The sequence below is a fragment of the Hoplias malabaricus genome, chromosome 9 (genome assembly GCF_029633855.1).
Source record: "Hoplias malabaricus isolate fHopMal1 chromosome 9, fHopMal1.hap1, whole genome shotgun sequence".
Classification (NCBI taxonomy): Eukaryota; Metazoa; Chordata; class Actinopteri; order Characiformes; family Erythrinidae; genus Hoplias; species Hoplias malabaricus.
In genome coordinates, this window is record NC_089808.1 from 43,920,063 (window position 1) to 43,946,100 (window position 26,038).

Here is a 26,038-nt window from a genome sequence, read left to right on the forward strand (position 1 = left end):
GGGTAAAAGCCTGTTCCACTGTGAGTATAAATCTCTTCAGTCTGGAACACACCACTCTGGAAATGTCCACATCTGTTTGTCCTCTGGAGCACTGGACACTCACAGAGGAAGAGTCCACTTCCTGATCACAGAGCGTCAACAGCTGATGGGTTTTAACTTCATTGCCATTGCGGACCCCTGGGGACCGGAGTCCCCCGGGACTCTGGGGCCCAGTCCATCTCTGAGGGTCTGAACTCAGGCCCAGGTTCAGATCCAGCAGAAACCCCTCCAAACACTTTCTGGTGAATGTCAGCTCAAATCCCACACTAACTTTCTGTGTGTGTGTGTGTGTGTGTGTGTGTGTTTAGATCTGATTCCATGCTGGATTAAACTGCTGATAGCTACAAAGTAACCTCATTGTTACAGACTGTAGTACACAACTACAATATTAACATTAATCAGTACCAACACTGTAGGGTCTCTGATACAGGCTCACTGCACTCAGAGTGAAACACAGAAAAGCGCCCTCTGTCAACTATAAGAAGAAGTAAGGTGTGTCACACCTGAATCTACTTCCTTAATCAGAACTGAAAGTAAAAGAGAAGAGACGGAGAGAAGAAGAGAGAAAAGAAAAGACAGAAATAGGAGACGAACAGATGAAATCTTTACAACATAGTGCAGATTCACACGGTGAGTTTATTACTGAGAGAAATTGTGTAATTTAGTGAATGGAGGGTAGATTTTTCAGTGAATGGAGGGTAGATGGCAGAAAGAACATAACATTTGCAGGTGGTAAATTCTGTGCTGAGAGAAAATGGCGGAGATAGTAGTAAACAGCTGAGGGTGAAATGGTGGCATGAAGAGTTGTAGGAAATAAACCATTAAATCTGTGCTGTACTTTCATGGTGAGTCAATACCTGAGAGAAATGTAAGGCAAGATTATTTATAGAGCACTTTTCATACAAAAGCAATTCAAAGTGCTTTACAGAAGAAACAGTTAAATTAAAAGCCAGAATTAAAATGATAAAAGTCCAATAAAACAATTATAATATTGCAGTAAAAGGAAATATATGATAAAAAAATATTAAAACAATTTAAAATGATACAATAAATGAAAATAACTAAAGTGCTGTTACAGAATAAAAGTGCAGAGTATTTTAAACTGAGCTGTAGCTGCTCAAACAGGAATGTGTTAAGTCTTGATTTAAAAGTGTCTAAAGTCTGGGGGTGATGTGATCTCTTCTTTTGCTCCGAGTGAGAAGTCTGCCAGTTGCATTTTGAATCAGCTGAAGCTGTTTAATGGTCTTTTGTGGAAGTCCAGCTAAGAGACCATTACAGTAATCAATGCTACAAATAAAGGCATGGATAAGTTTATCCAGCTCTGGATTAGTCAGAAAATCTCTAATCTTACTGATGTTCTTAAGATGGTAAAATGCTGATCTAGTAACTGCTTTAATATGAGACTAAAACTGAGATCTGAGTCCATTAATACAACAAGGTTGTGAGCCAGTTCTTTAGATTTGAGGGCCCTCGAGTCCAGATACGCAGCCAATCTTTGTCTCTCAGTGCTATTACCAAATACTATAATCTCAGTTTTATCTTTATTCAGCTGCAGAAAGTTGTGTCCCATCCAGTTTGTGATGTGTTCAAGGCACTTGCTTTATGAGTCAACTGGGCCAGAGTCGTTTGTGGACAGGGCCATGTAAATCTGAGTATCATCTGCACAGCTGTGATAGGAACAGCCCATAGTCCTGTAGAATCTGGCCAAGAGGAAGCATGTATCAATTAAATAAATGTGGACCAAGAATAGAGCCATGGGGAACACCCCAGGTCACTGGTATATTCTCTGAAATATTACTTTCTATTTTTACAAAGTAGTTCCTGCCTTCCAGGTAAGAAACGAACCACTTCAGGACTGTTCCTGAGAGTCCAACCCAGTTTGCGAGTCTATCTATAAGGATCTTATGGTCACTGGTATCAAAGGCAGCACTAAGGTAAAGAAGTAATAGAAGAGATACCTTTCCAGCCTCTGTATTTAAGCGAATGTCATTAATTACCTTGATTAGAGCAGTCTCAGTGCTGTGATTAGACCGGAACCCGGACTGGAATTTGTCTAGGCTACTGTTAATGGACAAGAAACTAGTGATTTGCCTGAAAACTATTTTCTCAGTGATTTTGCCAATGAACGGTAAATTAGAAATTGGCCTGTAGTTACTTATCAGAGATGATTCAAAATAATTTTTTTTTAGAAGAGGCTTTACAACTGCAGTTTTTAGTGAGGAGCTCGGAAAAAACCCCTGACATGAGTTAGGTGTTTACAATGTGGAGTAGGTCTGGTGCTATAGTGTGAAACACACTCTTTAAAAATGTGGTTGGTAGTGTGTCAAGACTAGTTGGTAGTGTGTGGAGACTACAAGTGGATGATTTGAGATGATTAACTGTGTCGATTAAAATGTTATTATCAACAGTACTGAACTCTGACATTTTAACTAAGGAGTTTTTATGAGGTGATGGAGAGGGTACAGACTCATTGTTGGATGTAGATGTACTAATCACTTGTCTGATATTCTGGACTTTAGTGTTAAAAAAGAATGCAAATTCATTACATCTCTCAGTTGATACTAATTCAGGGGCCATTGGTGTGGATGAGTCTATGGACCACGGTGAAGAGAATGTTGCTCTTGTAAATGTTATTGTTGATGATGCTAGAGAAATAGGATTGTCGTGTTTTGTATATTATCTTGTTGTATTCACGTAGCCTATCTTTGTAGATTTCTTTGTGAATATGAAGACTTGTTTTACGCCATCTGCGTTCTGCCTTGCGGCACGCCCTCTTTTAGGACTTGAACAACAGAAGCATTTCTCCATGGTGCTTTCTGTTTGTAAGACATAGCCTCACATGGTGTAGTGAACATTTTACTCATGAAATGTGTAGCTGTGCAGTCCTTAATAATCCTTTTCTTGACACAAACTCTTCTGTGTCTGATGACTGGTGAGGACCACATATCAAAGAACACACAGTAGTGATCTGACAATGCGACGTCCTTCACAGTCACTGATATGTTGAGACTCTTTGAGATAATTATATCCAGCGTGTGACCATGACAATGTGTGCTCCCTGTAACATGCTGTGAAAGACCAAAAGAGTCCAATATGGCGTGTAGTTCCTTGGCAAAACCGTCCTTGGGATTGTCGATATGTTAAAGTCACCAGCAAGAACAAAATGGTCAAAGTCAGTAGAAATAACAGCCAAAAGACAGCATTTCTGTAAATATCCTTACATAATACAGAGTGAGTAAAATCATCTTTAGTGCTGCAAATATGTCATTAATTTTTTTCTGAAAAAAGAGCCAGAAGAAATAAAACCAGAGAGAGGCCCGTGGACGCTGTTTACCCTGAACTTTTACACTGTGCACATTCACCTGCGTTATGGTAACTCTGTAATACACACATGTGCGACTCTCGTAGTCAGTGCACAACTAGATTTGATCCTATACATTCTGTTAAAGTGTTTACTCTCAGTGCAGGAGTGTAGTGTCCCCAGAGCTGGACTTTACAGAGATTTACTAAACAGACTCAGCCCCAGAGACACTCCCCCACTCCCCTGTCCACTGTGTCCTGTCTCTCTCACTGGAGCTGGACTTTACAGAGATTTACAGAACAGACACAGCCCCAGAGACACTCCCCCACTCCTCTGTCCATTGTATCCTGTCTCTCTCACTGGACCTAGAATTTACAGAGATTCATGGAACAGACACAGCCCCAGAGACACTTACCCACTCCCCTGTCCATTGTGTCCTGTCTCTCTCACTGGAGCTGGACTTTACAGAGATGTACTGAACAGACACAGCCCCAGAGACACTCCCCCACTCCTCTGTCCATTGTGTCCTGTCTCTCTCACTGGAGCTGGCCTTTACAGAGATTTACTGAACAGACACAGCCCCAGACACTTCACTCAGGGATCAGAGGACAGTTAAAATAAAGTCAGTGTTTAACTGTCATTTTTCATAAATAATTTATATTAAATTGTTAAATTGTTTATAAAAATAAATCCCCCAATATTTTTTTTTATTTTATTTTACTGAATTGATGTATTCATAGATGTGACAGGTGTGCTTTAATGCTGCAGTGCTACAAAAAACAAAAAAACAAAAAAACAACAACAACAACAACAACAACAACAACAAAAACATATTTAGACAAGCTTTACTGTGATTGGCATAAAACATGAAACATTTCACATATAGTACCTGGGCCATTCTGCCTGTTGTAACTTCATTTTGTATCTTTTGACATATTGCCAAAGTTGTTACAATGTACTGTTACATTTTTTACATTAACATCTGCAATGTGATGAATATAATTGGGTTAATTTTATACAGGTTTCCTCCCACAGACCAAGGACCTGCAGTCAGGTGAATTGGAGACACTAAATTGCCTATAGGTGAGAGTGTGTATATTTTCATTAGCTACTTTGGAAGTATGAGGGTATTTCAGAAACAATCCTGTAGATCAAATATAGAACAAATAATGCATTTCTTTTTAATATTTTATCAACAACCTTACACCCCAGCTACATTTACATTTTACATTTACATTTATGCATTTGGCAGGCGCTTTTATCCAAAGCGACTTACAAAAGAGGATCTAACATTCAAACTACAGCACGATTTATACAAAATATCTTACATTGAGTGCAATATGCCAGGAAGTAATAAGTGCATTAAAGAAAGACATTCAGTGCAAGAGATACTCTCGGAAGAGCTGGGTCTTCAAGGATTTCTTGAATGCGGAGAGGGTTTCTGTTGCTCTGATAGTGCTTGGAAGCTCCTTCCACCAGCGTGGTACCAGAGATGAGAATAGCCTCAACTGACCTGTACGGGGGGTTGGTCATGTTATTTGGTGCTCCTTTGAGGAACGGAGAGGGTGGGCGCTAACATGGTTTTAAGAGTCTATTGAGGAAGATGGGAGCAGAACTAGTGAATACTCTGAAGGCCATCATTAGTGATTTAAATTTAATGCGAGCAGCTAAGGGTAGCCAATGCAGCTCAGCTAATAGGGGTATGACATGTGCTCTATTAGGCTGGTTGAAAACCAGGCGTGCTGTAGCATTCTGGATCATCTGTAGCGGTCTCACAGCACATGATGCTGATGTTGTGGAGAATAGCTTCCTTGGCTGGGAGGACCAGTAGTTCAATTTTGGATAGATTCAATTGGAGGTGATGTTCCTTCATCCATGTAGATATGTCAGAGAGACAGTCAGAGATTTGAGTTGCCACTGAAGTGTCACCTGGAGGAAAGGATAAATAGAGCTGTGTGTCATCTGCATAGCAGTGATAGGAGAAGCCGTGCTAATGTATGAATGGGCCTAGAGAGGTGGTGTACAAGGAGTGGTGTGTGTGCAAAGAGGAGGGGACCCAGCACTGAGCCTTGGGGCACACCTGTGGTGAGGTGGTGTCGCGCTGATGTTTGTCCAAGCCATGACTCACTGAAGGATCGTCCAGTGAGATAAGACTCAAACCAGGAGAGTGCATTGTTCTTGAAGCCCATGTCAGTGAGTTTGTTTAGTAAGATGTGGTGGTTGACCGTATCAAATGCTGCTGATAGGTCGAGCAGAATGAGAACTGAGGACTGACCTGTTGCTTTGGCATCTTTAAGAGCTTCCATTACTGACAGAAGTGCAGTTTCCGTCGAGTGGCCGCTCTTGAAGCCGGATTGGTTCGAGTCAAGAAGGTTATGTTGGGAGAGGAATTTTGTTGCCTGCTTAAAGACAGCTCTTTCAATGATTTTAGACAGGAAGCGGAGGAGAGAGACTGGTCGGTAGTTCTCTACTATAGAAGGAACAAGAGAAGGTTTTTCAGTAGAGGTCTTACCTGAGCTTGCTTGAAGGTGTTTGGAAATGGTCCAGAGGTTAGTGAAGAATTGATTGCATGAGTGGCTGTGGACACAATGGACGGGGCTATGGTTTGCAGTAGGGTGGTAGGAATGGGATCCAGTGGACAGGATGTGGGACGGCCGCCTCTAAGAAGATTTGATACCTCGTCTTCTGTGAGAGGAGTGAAAGAAGGGAAGGAAGCAGTAGGTTTAGGAGGATTCGAAGGGAGAGCTGGAGGCTGTGTAGAAGGGTCAGAAAACCGGCTGCTGATTGCAGCAACTTTGCTGGTGAAGAAGTCAGCAAATGCGTCAGCGGTGAGGTTGGTTGCAGTGGGTGGAGGTGGAGGGTTCAGTAGAGACTTGAAGGTTGAAAACAGCTTCCGGGTGTCATGTTTTGTTGATTTTGTCTTGGTAGAATTTCTTTTTTGCAGAGGTGACGTTTCATGAGAAGGCTGAGAGCAGAGATTGTAGTTGTGTCAGGTGTGATGGGTCTTTTGTTTTTCGCCATCTCCTCTCAGCAGCTCTGAGGTTAGTGCGCATTGACCGAAGGGAGTCAGTAAGCCACGGGTGGGGCTGCATGGGTCTTGTGGGTCTGGTAGTCAGAGGGCACAGGTGATCCAAGCAGGAGCTCAGTGTTGTTCAGCGTGACTCTGTGGCATCATTGACCTCAAGAGATGAGAAGGTGCTGGGGGGTGGGAGAGCAGAAGTCACAAGGGCAGAGAAGTGGGTGGGAGATAAGTTGTGGAGATTACGCCGGAAGGGGACAGAGGGAGTGGACACAGTGGGTTGCTGAGGGACACAAGCATTGAGCTGAATAAAGTAATGGTCAGAGAGATGTAGAGGAGTAACTTTTACAGAGTTAATTAAGCAGTGTTTGGTGAGAATGAGATCAAGTGCATTACCTGCTTTGTGAGTTGAAGGGGTGCTTACCTGCTGTAGCTCAAAGGAATGGGTCAGAGAGAAGAAATCAGCAGCGGCCGGAGTGTCTAGGTGGATGTTCATGTCACCGAGAATGAGCATGGGATAGTCATGTTCAGGGATGGAAGAAAGCAGTGTGTCTAGTTCTTCTAGGAAATCACCCAGTTGCCCTCGGGGACGATATACAACGACCACATACATGTTTACAGGTGCAGTTATCAGGATGGCATGGAATTTGAAGGAGCTGTACGAGACTGATGATTCGAACTGGGTATATTTCGAATCATCAGCTACCCCTCCAACATTGCAGTAATAACCATGTGAAATTATATAACATCTACCTTGCAAACCTTAATATCCTCTTAGCAACACCCTACCAGCCACCTACAACCACTTGGAAGTGTTGGTACCATAGCAACCATCTAATAACACCCTAGCAACCACTTCCCATAATCTGCACTACTGCTCAGTGGTGTAACTGTAGCAGGTCCTGACTGTACTGGTTTATACGTGTTTTAGTCGGTGTAAGCTCATGTGTTTATAATGAAACAGTGTTTAAAACATGTGAATGCTCCCATCTACCTCAATAGACTCTTAAAACCATACGTTAGCGCCCGCCCTCTCCGTTCCTCAAAGGAGCGCCAACTAACACGACCAACCCTCCGTACAGGTCAGTCGAGGCTATTCTCATCTCTGGTACCACGCTGGTGGAACGAGCTTCCAAGCACCATCAGAGCAACAGGAACCCTCTCCGCATTCAAGAAATCATTGAAAACCCAGCTTTTCCGAGAGTATCTTTTGCACTGAATGTCTTTCTTTAATGCACTTATTACTTCCTGGCATATTGCACTTAATGTAAGGTATTTTGTATAATTTCTGCTGTAGTTCGAATGTTAGATCCTCTTTTGTAAGTCGCTTTGGATAAAAGCGTCTGCCAAATGCATAAATGTAAATGTAAATGAATGTTGTATTAATGAATGTGAATGTTAATTGTGTTATTGTGAACACACAGGGAGTGATCCAGCTGAGTGTGAACAGTAAAAACACAACAATGGATCATCAGCAGGGGAGCGTCAGCAACTCCAGCAGTGGAGGAGGAACCTCTGACCAGACGTGAGTAACTCTCCATCAGAGCTTTTAGGAGTAAAACTGGTCTCCATTTACAGTTCAGATCTTAATAGCGGAATCAGTGAATTAATTATTTTATTCATTTTGTGATTGATCCTCTGAAGTGTTCTTGGTCCTGAAATTGAATCTGACTAGAAAGTAAATATTCTGTACAAAATCAGAACACACACACACACACACACACAAATATCCAAGGATTAGTTTTACCAACACAGATGGTTTATTAAAGGTAATTTCATGCCAATATATATTTATTTATAATAACTGAATATTGGTTATACGTTTATATAATGAAATGGGCTACAGTGATATGAGGGGGAAGGGAAGATTAATAACATGAGGGAATTTCTCTATGAAAACTACCCTAAATTCTAAAAAGGAGCTATGGTTTATCCCAGAAATATACTCTACACCAACCTCTGAGTTATGAAATGAACCACGTGGCCTTACGTTCTCCCTGGAGATGATGTTGGGACGCTGCGAGCAGAGCTTTCTGGAGCCTTTGGCCCGGTCATGTTGCCCCAGCTGTCATCCGCTATTCCTCTTCTTCCCAGGGCTTTGATCAGACACACAGCGGTCGTGGTGCAACCACTCCGAAGGAGCCTGACCTATTTTCCGTCACTGAATTTGAATCATTTTGTGAACCACAGGCACATTTGTCCTGGGCGGCTGACTGGGGCCTTAAGCTCCAGGGTTCAGAGGTCTGAGGTTTATTTCATGCCCAGGCCGTGGGGTCGAGCATTGCTGGACTGAATTAATCTTCCTTAATTTGCTAATTTAAACATATTAATGGACCTCTTCCTGGAATTTCTATTGCTTTGAGGCAGTGGCTCTAACTTGGTTGACCCTCCTCTTTCACTGCATTTCTTCAGTGCTGCACCTTCCAGGATGGAACTCCAAATCCAGACTGTCCTATGGACTTGCTGGAAAACTCTCTTCTCCTTCTATAATCTTCCTCCATCTCTATTTTCTGCCCTCTTTTTATCTTCACTGCACTTTTCTTTTACTCCCACATTTTCCTCTCTTTCTCTACAGTATTTTTATCTTGTTACCCTTTTTCTCTTTCTCTACTACATATTCTTTGGCTGCTTTTTACTGCTGAAAATGCCTGAGCACCAATGGTTTAAAACTGGAATGATGACAAATGCCTTGGAGGTGTGTTAAAGGGCAGATTTGTCCCGAAGAAGCAGAAACAATCTCTCATTTTCAAATTAAATTTGAGGTATCCAGAGGTCTGACTAGTACTTGCCTGAAGTGATGTCACATATTATTTATGACATTTTTATTATTGAGTCTTCATAAGAAGTGAATGTCAAAATTCTTTACAGTTCTGAATCATTCTTTGCAGTTATGTCCAAAAACAATTAATGAACTAGAGCCGCTAGCGGCTATCTGCGGGTTCAAGCACTAACTGGCTTAATATGGCAGTCAAGTTAAATCTGACAACTCCTGTAGTATGAATTGATCGGGAGAGGATGTATTGACATTTGTGGCTATGGCAAAATTGTTAGACATTGAGCCAAGTAGGTATGTGCAGTGTCAGATTATTTGTAATAAGTGCTTGTGTTTGTGACTTGTGTTCTACAGTCTCTGAGGTGTGTTTGTTTCTGAGTGATGTGTGTGATGTAAGAGGGTCTTTGTGTGAGGTATATAATGTGTGAGCAGTGCTTACTATAAACTATAAACATACTATAAACATAAAATTAGAATATCATGAAAAAGTTGATTTATTTCCATAATTCTATTCAAAAAGTTAAACTTGTATATTATACTCATTCATTACTCACAGACTGATATATGTCAAGTGTTTATTTCTTTTTATTTGATGATTATAAATGACAACTAATGAAAACCCCAAATTCAGTATGTCAGAAAATTTGAATATTGTGAAAAGGTTCAATATTGAAGACAACTGGTGCGACACTCTAATCAGTGAATTAACTCAAAACACCAGCAAAGGCCTTTAAATAGTCTCTCAGTCTAGTTCTGTAGGCTCCACAATCATGGGGAAGACTGCTGACTTGACAGTTGTCCAAAAGACGACCATTGACACCTTACACCAGCAGAGCAAGACACAAATGGTCATTACTAAAAATGCTGGCTGTTCACAGAACTCTGTGTCCAAGCACATTAATAGAGAGGAGAAGGAAAGGAAAAGATATGGTAGAGGATTGTTAAATAAAACCCATTCAAAAATGTCAGGGAGATTCTCAAAGACTGGACTGCAGCTGGAGTCAGCGCTTCAAGAACCACCACACACAGATGTATGCAAGACATGGGTTTCAGCATCGCATTCCTTGTGTGAACCCACTCTTGAACAAGAGACAGCGTCAAAAGCGTGTGGCTTGGGCCAGTGTAAAGTTTCCACAGTTAGTGATGGTTTGGGTTGCCATGTCATCTGCTGGAGTTGGTCCACTGTGTTCTCTGAGGGCCAAGATCAATGCAGCCGTCTACCAGGATGTTTTAGGGCATTTCATGCTTCCTGCTCTGACCAACTTTATAGAGATGCAGGTTTCATTTTCCAACAGGACTTGGGACTTGCACACAGTGCCAAAGCTACCAGTATCTGGTTTAAGGACCATGGTCTCACTGTTCTTAATTGGCCAACAAACACGCCTGACCTTAACCCCATTGAAAATCTACAGGGTATTGTGAAGAGTAAGATGCAATACGCCAGACCCAACAATGCAGAAGAGCTGAAGGCCACTATCAGAGCAACCTGTGCTCTGGACAGGCTACTATAGAGTAGTTGTATATAAATATAAAATATTTAAATGCATTTAAATGCAGGAGGCGGTGTGGGGGAGTAGGTTGCCTCGCACTACAGCCAATCAGAGTGCAGCTCTTGCCTTTTAACATGTCAGGCATTAAATGGGACACTGTACATCAGAAACATCAAACATCAGAAACTCAGTACATCAGAATAAAACACACAATAACAAAGGGTATTTTCTGACTGGTGAGGGTAAATGGCCACTTGAAGAGGTATAGGAGACTTTATAATTTTTAATTATGGTATGACCATTAACCTTTGCAGGTGAATAGGATCTTAACCTCCATATAGATCAACAAATATAGTTCTATCTGGTGGTGAAAGAATTTACTACTGTAACATAGTGTTGCTAAGCAGTTACAGTCTTTCATGTTAGAATTGTTTAAGGGAGTACTACTCTATGGATATTTTCCTAACATGGACATATGTGGTATCAGTGGAATCCTAAAGACCTGGCATATAATAATTATCAATAAAATGTTGAACTTTCATCACTATGTGGCTTACAGGCCCCTCCAAATAATAGAGATCCAGCATGAATTCTAGAAATCACAAATGCATCTATAACTCAAAAACGTTTTCCCCAAAAATTTCAAAACTGCACATGCTTGATCAGTAAGAGGATCAGATGACATGATTAAATTGTGGTGCCACTGCAATCCTAGATGGCGCTATAACACAAAAAAGCTAATTTTATCAGTTATTGTCCAATTGTAGCGCCCCCTTTTGGTGGATTGGAGTCATATTGTATATGCTTCTTCATAGTAAGGCCCTACATACGTATGTCAAATTTAGTCTTGATTGGGCTTAATTTGTTTGAGTTACAGCTGAAAGAATGTTTAAAGCTCCACACACTTTGATTTATTGATTTATTACAACAAAAGTTTGTCCGAATGTTGAAAAAAAAACTTTTTTTGATAATTGTTGACCTACAGGCTCTGCAGATTCTAACAAGGTCAATTATTTGGGAATAGAGCAAAATTCCACGGACTAGTTCGAAAAAGTTCAATTTTAAACAACTGGCGATTGAGAAAATACAATGCATTTTTTGACAACATTTGCAACTATAAAGTTGTGAGGCCCTCTGCAGAGTATACAGAGAAGTAAACTGCGTGTCGATACGTTTAATTTTCGCTGAGAAATATCATATTTTCTTGATATAGCGCCCCCTAGTGGCTATCGTTACGAACATTCTTATGCACTTAGGGAGTGCTCCCAGGAACATACCAGTCAAATCCCATGATGATTGGTCCTTGTTAAGGTAGTCAAACAGGTGCTAACATCTGATTGGCCGATGACGTTCACAATTTTGCCCGAATCTAATTGTCCTTAATTTTCCACTTATAGCCTTGCCCACAGAAGCAGCATGCCAAACGGCAGTCCGATCCGCCTTGCGGATGCTGAGATATACACTTGTAGCATTTACAGTGCCCCCTATATGAATATTGGCTCCTCATTTGACATGCTACCTCAGAATCATATCTGGAAGTAGAATTTGAAATTTAAAAACACATTGGAGTAAAGTATGAAATTGTTATAAATTTGTAAGTAAAACATACGATAAGCCGAAGAGGTTCATTTGCATATGGCGGCCATATTGAATCCAAATGTAAACTTTTTTTTGATAATTATTAACCTTCAGACTCCTGCAAACATTTTGGCACCAAGCTCAAGAGAATTGGACAAAAATCCCCGGACTAGTTCGCAAAAGTAGGTTTTGCAAATTATGCAAATTAGCGTGATAATAACGTTGGAAAAATGAAATTTTGACTTACCCGTTTTTGCTTTGTCAGGACCCAAATAATCAGTGGAAAAAAAGATTGGACACGATGGTGTACAACTCAAGCAACGCGATTGAGTCGCCTGCATCAATTGAGAAGGAGGAGAGTTCTGAGGGCCACTGGGATGCGAACCAGTGACCATCGTAGTAGCCGCCAAAACCTGTAGAAGGAGTAGCATCCGTAAATATGGAGGGGTCTTTGGGATTGGAAAGAGCATCGTTGTAGAAGAATGAGATGCCATTCCAGTGGCGGAGGAGGAGGAGCCAGAAGTTCAGCTCGGATTTACAGCGGGGTCTAGGTTAATGACCTGGAACAGAGAGGAGACAGAAGAGGTGAGATTAAGGAAAGCACAACCTTGGGGTATAATTCGCATGGCGAAGTTGAGGTGACCCAACAGAGAGAGGAGCTGATGATTATTGCAACTTGCTTGGGTAAGAAAATCAGAGAGGAACTGGATGAAGCGGTCTTGTTTTTCCTGTGGGAGGGATGCTTGGAATAGGACGGAGTCGAAGACGGTGCCAAGGAACTCGAGTGAAGTAGTGGGACCGAGGGTTTTCTCTGCTGAGAGGGGAACACCTAGGCGGCGGAAGGCAGAGTCGAGTTGGGTAATGCAGTGCGCTGGCGGGGAGGAAGGGATGTCGAGCAACAGGAAGTTGTTGAGGAGGTGAATGACGTAGGCAGGTGATAGACATTCAGCAATATCTAAGATAGGGCCTCGGCAAAGGAGTCAAAAATCTTGGGGCTGCTCTTACAACCGAAGGTCAGTTGGACTGCAAAGTAATATGAGCCTCGCCAGTGCACGCCGAAAAGGTGCCAGAAATTGGGATGAAGTGGGAGGATTTTAAAGGCGGAGACAATGTCCGCCTTGGCCAACCAGGCGCCGTGTCCTATGATCTTGATGAGGGCAATAGCGACCTTGACGCGAGTATAGGAGAGGGAAAAATCCATGCTGGGGATGAGACTATTGATGGACGGCACGAAGGAGCCATGGGGAGCCGAGAGGTCTATGATGAGGCGTTTTTTGCCTGAATACTTTAGGGTGGCGATACCAATGGGGTTGATGCGGAAGGAAGAGAAGGGAGGCGTGGAGAAGGGGCTAATCATGAAACCAACTGAGACCTCCTTGTCTAGGAGTGACGAAACAACGTTGGGTTGGGAGCGGCGAATGAGGAGTTGGGGAGGACTACCAGACCGGGAGAAAAGTCGAAGAGAAGGCCATCAAGAAAGAAACAGGCGAAAGTGGAGTCGGGATGACAGAAGAGGCAGGTGGCGAATTCCGGCATGTTGATGGGAGTGGAAAGGAACTGAAGCAGTCAGCTGCTGCCGAATCTAGGTGGTCTAAGGGGACAGCTGGGTCGGGCGTGAGCCTGGCCACAGTATGTGCAGATGTGCAGGAATCTGCATGAGGGTGCGAAACATCCACCTGAATTAAAGTTGTTGCAAATCATCTGGCCGTTGAGTTAGGACAGGCATCATCCGTGACTATCGTGAGAGCTGGAAGTTGTAACGCGTGGTGCGATGGTGGCTGTGGATGTAGTGTGGGCGATGGCGGTAGCAGCAATAGGAGTTTGTGAGAGAAGTGTACATGATGTGGCGGGATGGGATGGGTTTCCGCACACATCACACGAAAGGGCGATGCGACCTGCAAAGATGCGGCAGTACAGTTCTAGGTCCAGAGTGCCCTAGTAGCGATGTTCCATTGTTGCAGGCGGGCAGCAGCCCGGGCAGAGAATTGCCGATGGTACTCATAAAAGGCAGAACCCCCAAAGCAAACGGCGAGATCGAGGATGATGGATAAGTTATCGTCAAGTTCCTGCCGATGGGTTGGAAAGGCTGAGCAGAGAATGTAGCGGTAAATGGAGAAAGCCAGCGCGAATTCTGGAACCATCAGGATCTTTGATGGTTGCAGTTTGGCAGCCTTGAGTGTAAAGGAAAGGTCTCCTATGTCGATTGTGCGAGGGGCCACGGGGACTGAAGAAGGGCGTAGTAAGGCTGAAATGTTGATGTCTGCACCTTGCAAGATCCTTTCTCTGAGACTGTGGGGCACGAGCGGTGGATTGAACAGCCGAGCATTGGGATGGGGCGGAGCCGAGGGAGCTGAAGCCAAGGAGCAGGACGTGTCCTGAGGCCGATGCACGGGGAGCTGGGACGGTTCAACAGCAGCACCTGTAGGCAGAGAGAGTGAGAGAATGTGAGGGACCTGAGAAGGTGCAGCCGGATATGGTTTGGATGACGAAATAGGGTTGGGGTGGGATGAATAGTGACGGGGTGGGATGAAGGGGGAGGGGGTCGAAATGTCGAGAAAGCAGGAAGGGCAGAAGAGGAGGGCAGCGGAAGAGGAAGAAAAGAGACAGAGGCAGGTAGAGTAGAAGGAGGGAGAGAGAGAGAATCCGAAACAAAGGTGGCAGGGAGGGGAGGAAATCCGGGAAGGGGCGGGTCCGGGTAGAAGAGGCGGGGCCTGGGCCTGGGCCGGAGCAGAAGCCGGGGGGGGGGTCGGGGCAGCATCGGCTGCCGTGCGACCAGAGGCGGAAGTAGCAGCGGGCAGGCTTGGACCTGAGGCGAGGATTGAAAGGCCCAATGGTATGACGGCGTCTGCAGGATCCGAGGCTGAGATCGCTGGATCGGGAGGTAAAGTGGAAGCTGAGGCCGGCGAGGGCGGCCTCTGTGGCGAGGAGGTGGAACCTGCGTGTCATGATCGAGAGTGGTGGGCTGGGCTGCAGTGGGCCTGGGGCCAGTGGAGGAAGCCTGGAGTAGTGAAAATAGTGTTTTCTTTTTGGCTGAGCGGGAAAATGAAATGCCGCGATCCCGTAAGGCCTTCTGGAGTCCGGCCACTGTCCAATCCGTGGCAGCGTGGGAGGAGAAATGCGGGGCCTGCCATGAGCGGCGGAATTGGCGGGAGGAGTAGTCCGGCGACTGGAGCGAAGAGAGCAGCAAGAAGGAGGAGAGGTTGGGGGGGAATGGCGGGAACACCTAGAGCCGGAGTGCTGAGCTAGGAGGCGGCTGGATCGGGACCCTGAGGCGGTCGAAGCAGGAGTGGCTGAAACCTCAACCACCGAATGAAGCCTATGGGTAGGTTGCAAACTGGTAGATGAGGGACTGGGGGATGCGGAAAATAATTTGTCATCGGAGGCAACGAGAGCGATGTCCATGGTGGCAGAAAAAAGCTGGATGGGTGAGAGACAAAACGCAATGCGATATTGTTTGACACGGGGATGGAGTGAGAGTGAAGGGGTATAAATAGAGCTGTGGAGAGGTAATTGGGGCGTGGTCTAGCTCCCAAAACTACGTCACATGGTGACTTCACTAAGAAACAAAAGGCAAAAAACATTTTACATAAGACGTTGTTTCCTTGTTGACTGTTGTTTTCTAGTTATATAGATATTATTTGGTCCAGTGAATGTGTCATAATATAGAACTAAACCGCAATCCTCTGGTGGCTCTAATGACCTAAAGGAAATGTCTTCAGGAATATTTAAATATATTTTGAGAAGGGATATACAATTATTCATGCTAGTATTTACTGCCTGAAACTGGTAACTAATAATGCTGAATAACAATGAATATATTTACTACCTCAGTGAACCAGGTGTTTAAAAAAAATGTGCAGGAAAATATGGCTGAAATGTGGAATAAAGAAAACAAATTTTAAGTGTAATACTGACACAATTCCCAACACCATTACAATCTATTTATTTAAATAAATAAATTATATATTAACCTTTAGTCTTAACATGGGAAATATATATACCATGATAAGTCTAAATGTTAATTCCTAACCCTAACCCTGTTCCGTGTTAAATGATAAGCGTTACTTTCTTGTTCCCATTTAAGCAGAAAATAACACTCACAGAATTTAATGAGTAAAGGATGAAATTTTAACTGATTTCTAACATTAGCAAAAGCTAACATATAAAGCCAGAAAAAAACATTAAAAGTTCAGTTAACAATTTCAATTTCAAGTAGTACATTTCTGTGTGGTTGTCTTTCTGTAACATCTGTTAATTTATCATTCGCTAGGGAACATAGAGGTAACTTGACATTACTGGCTAATGCTATCTTGGTATGCTAACTGACAGCAATCAAGTTTAGTTATGGCTAACATTCATTTTTAATAACCAATGTATTCATTAAACATGTGGAATTATTTAAATTTCATTTAATTGTGAATATAACTAAGTTATTGTAACCTTAGTAGGCTACTAACAGCGTTTGTGAGTGTCTGTGTATCTGCTCAGCTGATTAAACCGTTAAAAAATATGTCTCAAACTGGAAAGATCCATGGCTCGTGCAGTCAGCTCTCACATGGCTTATGCGCAGGGGCAGCAAACAATTCTCCTATTGGTCATGTCTTAATTTACTGAGTCTTATTTACCATCCACCAAAGTCCACACAGAAATATTAATAAATAAATAGATTTTATCTCTGGCTTTACACATGTGCACAAAAGCACACGCACGCACACACAAACTTGGATCTACGAATATTGGGAACATTGACATTCATTGTGTCGAGACATACCATTCATTTTCAATAAGAACTACTAACTTATCCATAATTTTAAACCGTAACGTAACCCAACCTTAAAACATGTCTTCACCATAAAATGTAATGATATACATTGAAGACAAGTCCCCACATTGTGATATAATTCTGACACCCTCTCATACACACACACACGCAGAGCCCACCAGTTCATTATACAGTATTTTCCAGTAAATAAAAAAAAAAATTAACATTATTTTCAATGTAAATTTCCATATTTATACATTCATTTAACATTTTAATAAAAAACAGCAAATACAATGTAAAAATAACTGCATATTAACCGTTAAAATATGGACTTTTTTACAGTATGATATTAAAATAAAATGGAATGACTTGCTGTATCTGTGAGATGTAATCCAATGTTTAGATGTGTTAAGATTCTGTCTAAATCCAGTAGCGTGCACCAGGCTTAATACTGACCTCATTGGTCTCGACCCAGTTTACTGGTCTTTAGCGATCCAGAGTGATCTGTAATGCTGTGTTTAACTTATATTTACACAGTTGTTACAAGTGGTGACTCAGCTGCAGCCTCGGAGACACTTCAGTCTCAGACTGATTTTACACTTGCAGTGTGCACCATGCATTAACATTTAACTCAAAAATGTAATAAATCAGAAAAAAAGTTTAGTTGTAGATAACTACTGCTTGCAAATAAAACATCATTATTGTGAAACCCAGTTAAATTTCATTAATGTATGTGTATCTTATAAAACGATGTATGTCTATTAATATTACCTGATCTCTCTGTTTATGTTTGGCTCAGATCACAGCCACAGAGATCAGCATCTCCAGACCCCAGCTCTTTGAAGAGTGACCTGTCTCTACCTGATCGTCCTAACTTCAGTAAAGGAGGAGACCCCAGCTGTGTGTCTTTGAAGAGTGACCTGTCTCTACCTGATCGTCCTAACTTCAGTAATGGCTCTTATCCCTTCAGCACACAGTAAGTTCATCAGCAACTGTCAAGAAACATTCAGCAAAATCAAATAATCACTAGAACTTTTTTCTTATATTTACTTTGTTTATTTTACTGCACACAGTATGAACCCAAGACACTTCATGTTCTGGTCAGCTTGTTAATATACATCAATTCCTGAATTTCAGGCCTGCAACACATTCCAAAAAAAGTTGGGATGGTAAAGCATTTACCTCTTTGTAATGTTTCCATTTAGTCACACAACATTTAAAAGATCTATTGGCCCAGAGGATATCAAGCACTTAAGGGTTTCAGGTGTTTTGTCCCATTCTTCCTGCAATCACATGTTAATTTGTGCAAAAATAAAGAGTTATCACTGTCACATTTTTCATTTAAGAAGTCTCCACACAGTCTCTATTGGGGACAGGTAAGGACTGGAGGCCAGTCCAGTGCCTGGACCCTCCCCTTCTTCAACCATGGTCCTTTTTATCTTTGGTCTAGAGCACATACTGTCTACTTGTTCATAAGTAGACCTGGAATACTGATCCTTCTGAACCTAGTCCATGTCTCCAATGTGTTTTTGTCCATCCCAGATGCCTCTGAGACTAGAGAAGTTGACACTGCTTCTGTACATGAGTCTTCTTTATTTAATAGTATTTGTGAATATAACTCCTTATTGTAGTGCTTGATAAAGGTTTGCCAAAGTAATCCCTTGCTCTGTGATTATATCAGCTAGTGATGAATGATGGTTCTTGCCATCTGAATGATTGAAGGTCACAAGTATACAGCTTTGGCTCATGCCCTTGCCCTTTAATCACTGAAATTCCTCCTGATTCTTTGGATCGTCTAAGGATTTTATGTTTTATAGATATAGAAATAGTAAATCCCTTGTAGTCTTGCATGAGACAGTTACTGAATGAAAGAGCACATTGCTATTTGTTTTGATTGGTTCCTGTCTCCCTTATCTACTCCTTAACTCCACCCTCTCATTGTGCCTCCTTTGTGGTCCTGCCCCTCGTTACCTGTCCCAGGTGTTCCTTGTTTGTGGTGTGTATTCAAGTTCCCTTGTGTCAGTGTTTCCTTGTTAGACATTTCTTCTTCCTTCTCTTTGTGTGCTTGTTTGGTTTGTCTGTTTGTACTGCTCTCTAAGGTCTGTATGTAACCCTCTCTCTCGTCTAAGCCTGCCTGTGTCTAGGTCTCTAAGTCTCAGTAACCCTGTCCAGGTGCCTCTCTCAGTATCCCTGTCTAGTTTTGTCTTTAATAACTCTGTTAAGTATCACTTATTAAAATAAATCTGCTGAGTTATAGTGTTTGCGTCCACCTCAATCAGTCCACTCAGTCGTGACACTGAACTGTTTTAAAACAATGTTCAGACATTGCTGTTGTACCAAATCATGATTACAATTACCTGTTTGAAAAAATGTATTTACTTTACATCAATATCCACCCTAAACTGCAGCCTTCCCAACATATTTTTAAAATATTTTGGAGGAATTGAGATATATATGTTTCATTAGTTTATATATATACATGTTGACCAAACACAAAATATGTTGGGTTCATACTCTCTGCAGTGAAGTTATAAGCCAATCAAATGTAAGAAACGTTGTGTTCATTTTTATGAATGTTTTCCAAACTGTCCCACAATTTTCTAATATGGGGTCATATACCAAGCACTTGGAACAACAGCAGTTAGATAGAAATATCTTAGCAATGCCCTCACAAAACAACTACTGTGCTCTGCACTCCCTGCATTTTCTTCAGGAAAAGCTGTTGTGTATTTTTTGAGTTTATTTAGAAAGTGGTTTGCAGAAAATGCACAGTAAGTTATATTTATACAAAGGACAAGATGTAAAATATCCTGCAAACACATTGCCCACATCACATACACAGTGATCTTTGTTAATGTAGCATTTTGGTGTTATTTTTTCTTGCTTTATATGCTGTAATATGCTGTATGCTGATCCTGCTGGTGGCACAGCTATAGCTCGCAGTGACTGCAATTTGTTTATTTACTTGTTTCTGTTATTAACTTCCTTGGTACATGGACACAAGAACAACCAGTGCCCATGTTTACACCCATCAGATGATGCTACACTACCACAATCATCCAAAGAACACCATGAACAATGAGCTACGGGAGAAGCTATGCAGTTCCTGCCTGCTACGGCAACCAGGCCCCAGACCTCTGCCTCGCATGGAGCCTGTATCAAATCAAATCAAATTTATTTATATAGCACTTTTCACAACTGATGTTGTCACAAAGCAGCTTCACAGAATTCCAGTAAGACAAAGATTTGACATGAAATGTAAAAACAAATGTAGAACCCTCGAGTGAGCAAGCCAGGGGCGACAGTGGCAAGGAAAAACTCCTCCAGCTGAGGAAGAAACCTTGGGAGTAACCAAGGCTCACAAGGGGTGACCCATCCTCCTCTGGTCAATCTACTGGTGATAATAGTTAGTAGTCCGTGAGAACTTCAGTGTAGGGACAGCTTCAAGGCACTTGGTGGTTGCTGGAGCATGGGCAGCTGGTCTGAAGCGTGGAGGAGGATCTCGACAGTCATCCATCAGTGTCCAGACAGACAGGTGGGCAGTTGTTTACTCGGAAAGATGTAACGGGATGGAATTAGTTTTGAACTGTTTTGTGTTTGTAAAGTAGAAAATATGAAAATTTCCAGAGTGTGGCTAATGACTCCGGCAGATCTGACTATGACAGCTTTAACTAAAAGGAGAGAACCAGGAGGACACACAGACACGGGAGCATCCTGAAACAATGGCATCCCTCCGCTCCACCGTCAACAAACCTGAGTGATCGCGAGAAGCGGCGGGACGACAGAACCAGCGTCTCAGTTTACTATAATTCCCTGTGTCCATGGACCCCCCGAATCTGCCGCCTTTATCTATGGGGGAGCATTAGCTACCAAAAGATAAACTAAACAAATGAGTTTTTAGGCTAGATTTGAAGATTGCGACTGTGTCTGAGTCCCGAACATTTTCTGGAAGATCATTCCAGAGTTTGGGGGCTGTATAAGAAAAGGCTCTTCCCCCAGCTGAGGCCTTCTGAATTCTGGGAACAATTAAAAATTCAGTATTCTGTGATCTGAGTGAACGTGGAGGCTCATAATAGGAAATTGTATCTTGAAGATATTCAGGAGCAAGCCCATGTAGAGCTTTATATGTTAATAACAAAATTTTGTAGTCAATGCGGAATTTAACAGGCAGCCAATGAAGTGATGATAGAACTGGGCTGATATGTTCAAATTTTCAAGTTGAACATCAAGTTTTCTTAAATTGCTGCTGGTGCATCCTGACAGTAGTGCGTTACAGTAGTCAAGCCTTGAAGTAATAAAGGCATGTACTAATGTTTCTGCGTCCTGATGGGATAAGGCATTTCTAATCTTAGCAATATTGCGAAGATGTAAAAATAGCTGTCCTAGTAATACTACCTATGTGTTGATCAAATGATAAATCCGGGTCAATTATGACACCAAGATTTTTTGCTGCTGAACCAGGTTTAACTGGAAAGTCAGCGAGATTTAAAATTAAATCTGATCATTTATTTCTTGCCACTTTTGGACCCAAAAGCAGGACCTCTGTTTTGTTGCTGTTTAGAAGGAGAAAGTTACGCAACATCCAGCCTTTCACGTCTTTTACACAGTCCTCTATTTTCTTTAATCTGTGTTTGTCATCGGGCTTGGCTGAAATATACAATTGTGTGTCGTCTGCGTAACAGTGAAAGTTAATGTCATGGTTTCTTATAACTGTGCCTAGCGGTAACATGTATAATGTAAATAATAATGGTCCTAAAATAGAGCCTTGTGGAATTCCAAATCTTACTTTAGAATAATTTGAATTTAGATTGTTTACTTTTACGAATTGATAACGTTCCGTTAAGTAAGATTTGAACCATAATAGGGCTGTCCCTGTGATTCCAACCATGTTTTCTAACCTTTCTATGAGAATATTGTGGTCTATTGTATCGAAGGCTGCGCTTAGGTCAAGAAGCACCAACAGGGATAAGTGGCCTTGATCAGAGGCAGGAAGAAGATCATTTGTTATCTTGACTAGAGCTGTCTCTGTACTATGATGTTGCCTGAATCCAGATTGGAATTTTTCATATATATGATTCTTATGTAGATATGAACTAAGTTGTTGGGCCACAGCTCTTTCTAAGATCTTGGACAGAAATGGCAAATTAGAAATAGGCCTGTAATTAGACAGTGTACTAGCATCAAGATTTGGTTTCTTGATCATAGGTTTAATAACTGCTAGTTTAAAAGCTTTGGGTACATGGCCCAGGCTAAGGGATGAGTTTACTATAGTCAAAAGAGGATCAATAATAGCTGGTAGTACTTCTTTGAGCAACTTTGTGGGAATTGCATCAAGTGTGCAAGTTGTACAGTTTGCGGAGGTGATAATCTTCTCTAGTTCTAATTGTGGGAGTGGGTAAAATGTTTCAAGTCTTTCTTTTACAGTTACATTATGTTTTATATCATTCACATCGGGTGGCAGCCAGGATGGATTTGATCCTGTGGCTTGAGTTTGTTGTCTAATATTCTCAATTTTAATATTAAAAAAGTCCATAAAATCTTTACTGGTGAGAGTTGCTGGAATTAGTTGTTCAGAACCTGCTTGATTTTTTGTATTTCTAGAAAACACACTAAACAGTGCTCTCGGATTATTTTTATTATTGGAGATCAGCGAGGCCAGATATGCTGAGCGAGCTTTAGTGAGGGCATTTCTATACTCTATAAGGCTGTCCTTCCAGGCAGAATGGAACACTTCAAGCTTGGTTGATCGCCATTTCCGCTCTAGTTTTCGTAATGTTTGTTTTAAAGTATGGGTCTTATCATTATACCATGGTGCGAGCTTTTTCTGTCTTATACTTTTATGTTTAAGTGGTGCTACCTTTTCTAAAGTAGATCGACAGGTATTCGACTAGTAGATCGACTGTAGCCAAGAGAGAGGCACCGGAAGCGGTGCGCAAGACTACAGAAGCAAAGCAAGCGTGCTGGAGTTTGTGCTAGGCTAACAACAATGCCAACTTGGCCAGCTCTCCCATCCATTCTGCTCTCAAACATCTGCTCCCTGGAAAATAAACTGGACTGCATCTGACTTCAAAGAACTACACAGAGAATCTAGAGACTGCTGTGTTTTTGTTTTTACGGAGACATGGCTGACCATTCCAGACGACATCATTCAGCTAGACGAATTAGCCTTGTTTCATGCCAACAGAAACTTAGCCCTGTACGGTAAGACATGCGGTGGAGGACTGTGTGTTTAAAGATCACTGTGGCTGAGCTCCATAGATTCAGTAGGGAGATGGGAGAAAGTTCCACAAAGTCAACTACCACTGCAGCTCTCCATCAGTTGGGGCTTTATGGCAGAGTGGCCCGATGGAAGCCTCTCCTTGGTGCAAGACATATGAAAGCTCCATGCGGACTTTCATATGTCCTTCACATGAAAGACTCCCATACTATGAGAAATAAGATTCTCTAGTCTGATGAGACGAAGATTGAATGTTTTGGTGTTAATTCTAAGTGGTATGTGTGGAGAAAACCAGGCAATGCTCATCATCTGCCCAGTACAATTCCAGCAGTGAAGCACGGTGGTGGCAGCATTATGCTATGGGGGTGTTTTTCAGCTGCAGGGACAGGACGACTGGTTGCAATTGAAGGAACGATGAATGCAGCCAAGTACAGAAATATCCTGGATGAAAACCACTTCCAGAGTGCTCTGGACCTCAGACTGGGCAGAAGTTTCACCTTCCAACAAGACAATGACTCTTAGCACACAGCTAAAATAACAAAGGAGTGAGCAAAGGGTCTGAATACTTATGATCATGTGAAATTTCAAAAATAATAAATTTGCAAAAATTTCTATATTTCTGTTTTTTTTCTGTTGTTGTTAACTCTTGCTGTGTTGTGAAGATAGGTGATGGAAAAGAATCTCCGCAGACACGGTTAAAAGTGTAAATACATCTTTATTTACCAAAACAGTGTCTTACGGGTTCTTAAGGATCCCGTGAGAGGGTGTTCAATTGAGCGCTCCGATCATCTCTGTGTCTAGGATCTCTCTTCCCGTCTGGTTCGAATCCTTTTGTCCATATATTCTCTCCTTTCCAAATAAGGCAAACATAGAGAATAGTTTACATTTGCATGCACTTAAGAGATGGTGTAAAATTGATAGTGTCCTGCCTCACTGACAGCTTATCCTAAACATCCCTCTCTGTAGCGCACATACATATGTTCATATGGCTGAGCATAAAAACACACTGAACATTTCTTAATACTGTCTTATGAGGCCGTCTGATAAATATACCTCATAATTTCCTCCCTTCGAGACTGTTAAAGTCTCGTAAAAATTTAAGCAACCCATACATGTAAATGTCATAACAAATAAGTGATACCTTCCTACACACAATTTAACATCACTTGCATTATGATGTAACAAAATTTCATGGAGTGTGAGGGCGAAAAAACCTGCCAGGCAGCCATCTTTCTTGAAAATCCTTCAAACATTTTAGACAGGAAAAATTCCCTCAACGATCCCTCTCCTAGGCGATCATAAAAAAATTGTACTCCAATCCAATTAAATTTATTCTATATGTGTAGGGAGTTGACTTAAGTAAATGTATATAAAAATCTCAGAAAATAAAATCAAACCAATGTCCAAATTCAGGCTGGTCGACCCATCGGACCTTCCAATGGACCTGTCCCTACCTGACACACCCCTTGGCCCTAACATCGATAAAACAAACAAAAACTCTGAGATTTCAATACACTTACACAGATTACATTTCATCAGTCTATAAGTCTTCATAATAAACAGTTGTTACAATTTTTAATATCACTCATATAATGGTTTATCACTATCAAAGATTACTAATAATAAACAATTCAATAGCATTTTTGTCTTCTGATGTGATGTTGATGACATATTGAGCTTCAGCAAGTCTTCACCATTCTGTTTCAAAGTCCTTCTGTTTTATTGTCCTCTTTTGAGTTTTTGGATCCCTGTAGCATTTCAGGAATCTCGAACAACCATCCTCCCTTACAGTGATCTTCCCCCTTTTTTCTTTCTGGAAGAAAGAAACAACAGCCAGTATCTTTTGCAAAAATGACAGACGCAAATAAACATCAAATAAAACTTTAATAATAGTAACATTAATGGATTAATACGTTTTATAAACTACAGTGTATACTTCATCCTACAATCTTTATACTTGATTACTAAATAATAAACCTAACAAAATAAAAGATAATGTCATAAGTGAATGGAAAAATATATAATAGTGGATATTCAAAATGGATATCTTTCTACCAGGTTGTTTTCCAACATTTCCTCCTCATGTTTGTCTGAGTCGGTTCTACTTAATAATGGCATCTGTACTTGATTTCCAGGCACTACAACTCCAACCCATTTTAAAATCATAGCTTTTGCACAAGTTAACAATAGTGTACAAAAACAAAACATTATACACACTGCTAAAAGAGCTGCTCCAAAAACTTGAGCCAACATTGCTCCTAGTGGTCCTAATTTCTCCAATAACCAAGCATTCACAGACCATCCAGCTCCTTTTGATGGACCAAACGCCTCCCTTATATGCTTCAATGCTTCTATAACACTAGTCATATTATCCGAATTATCCGGAATCAAAGTATAACAGGCATCCCCTGTTAGATTCAAAGCTACACATAAACCCCCTTGCTTAGCTAAAATGTAATCCAGAGCCATGTCATGTTTCAACAAAGTTCATCTGTGACTTTTTTGAGTATTTGACAAAAACTGAAACCCTCTTATTGTTTCATTAGCAAACCCTTGTAAAGTGTACGTAATATTATCTATATGATCTGCTAAAAATGTCACACCATACCATGGGAATAATCCTATACCCCATTTTTCTCCTATACTGATTCTCCAATGATATGCTTCCAAGTTATGAAACTGAGCCATTTCCCTTTTCTTTCTTCTCACAGAATTACCTTCAGAATTCCCTTCATCAGTTGCTTCAACTTTTTGGAGAGTATAAACCTCATAAGGAAGCTTTAATGTTGCCATATAACAACAGCCTGTCCACCCATATGGTAGAAATATGTATGCTTTATCTCCACAAACCCACCAAAT

General features: G+C 41.5%; 1 protein-coding gene across 5 annotated transcripts in view; it reads left to right on the top strand.

Annotated features, from left to right (window-relative positions):
- Positions 1-572: 572 nt before the first annotated feature.
- LOC136707088 (NACHT, LRR and PYD domains-containing protein 3-like) overlaps positions 573-26,038 on the top strand; it is a 99,935-nt gene continuing 74,469 nt past the window's right edge. For 3 of the 5 annotated variants that reach the window (XM_066680974.1, XM_066680972.1, XM_066680973.1), the window contains exons 1-4: positions 602-669; positions 1,872-1,973; positions 7,784-7,884; positions 17,762-17,938. In XM_066680974.1, coding sequence (XP_066537071.1) covers positions 1,944-1,973; positions 7,784-7,884; positions 17,762-17,938 — 308 coding nt within the window. In that variant the 5' untranslated portion in view covers positions 602-669; positions 1,872-1,943. Of the gene's footprint in view, positions 670-1,871; positions 1,974-7,783; positions 7,885-17,761; positions 17,939-26,038 lie in introns of all 5 variants that reach the window. The other 2 variants (XM_066680970.1, XM_066680971.1) reach the window with 2 other exon arrangements.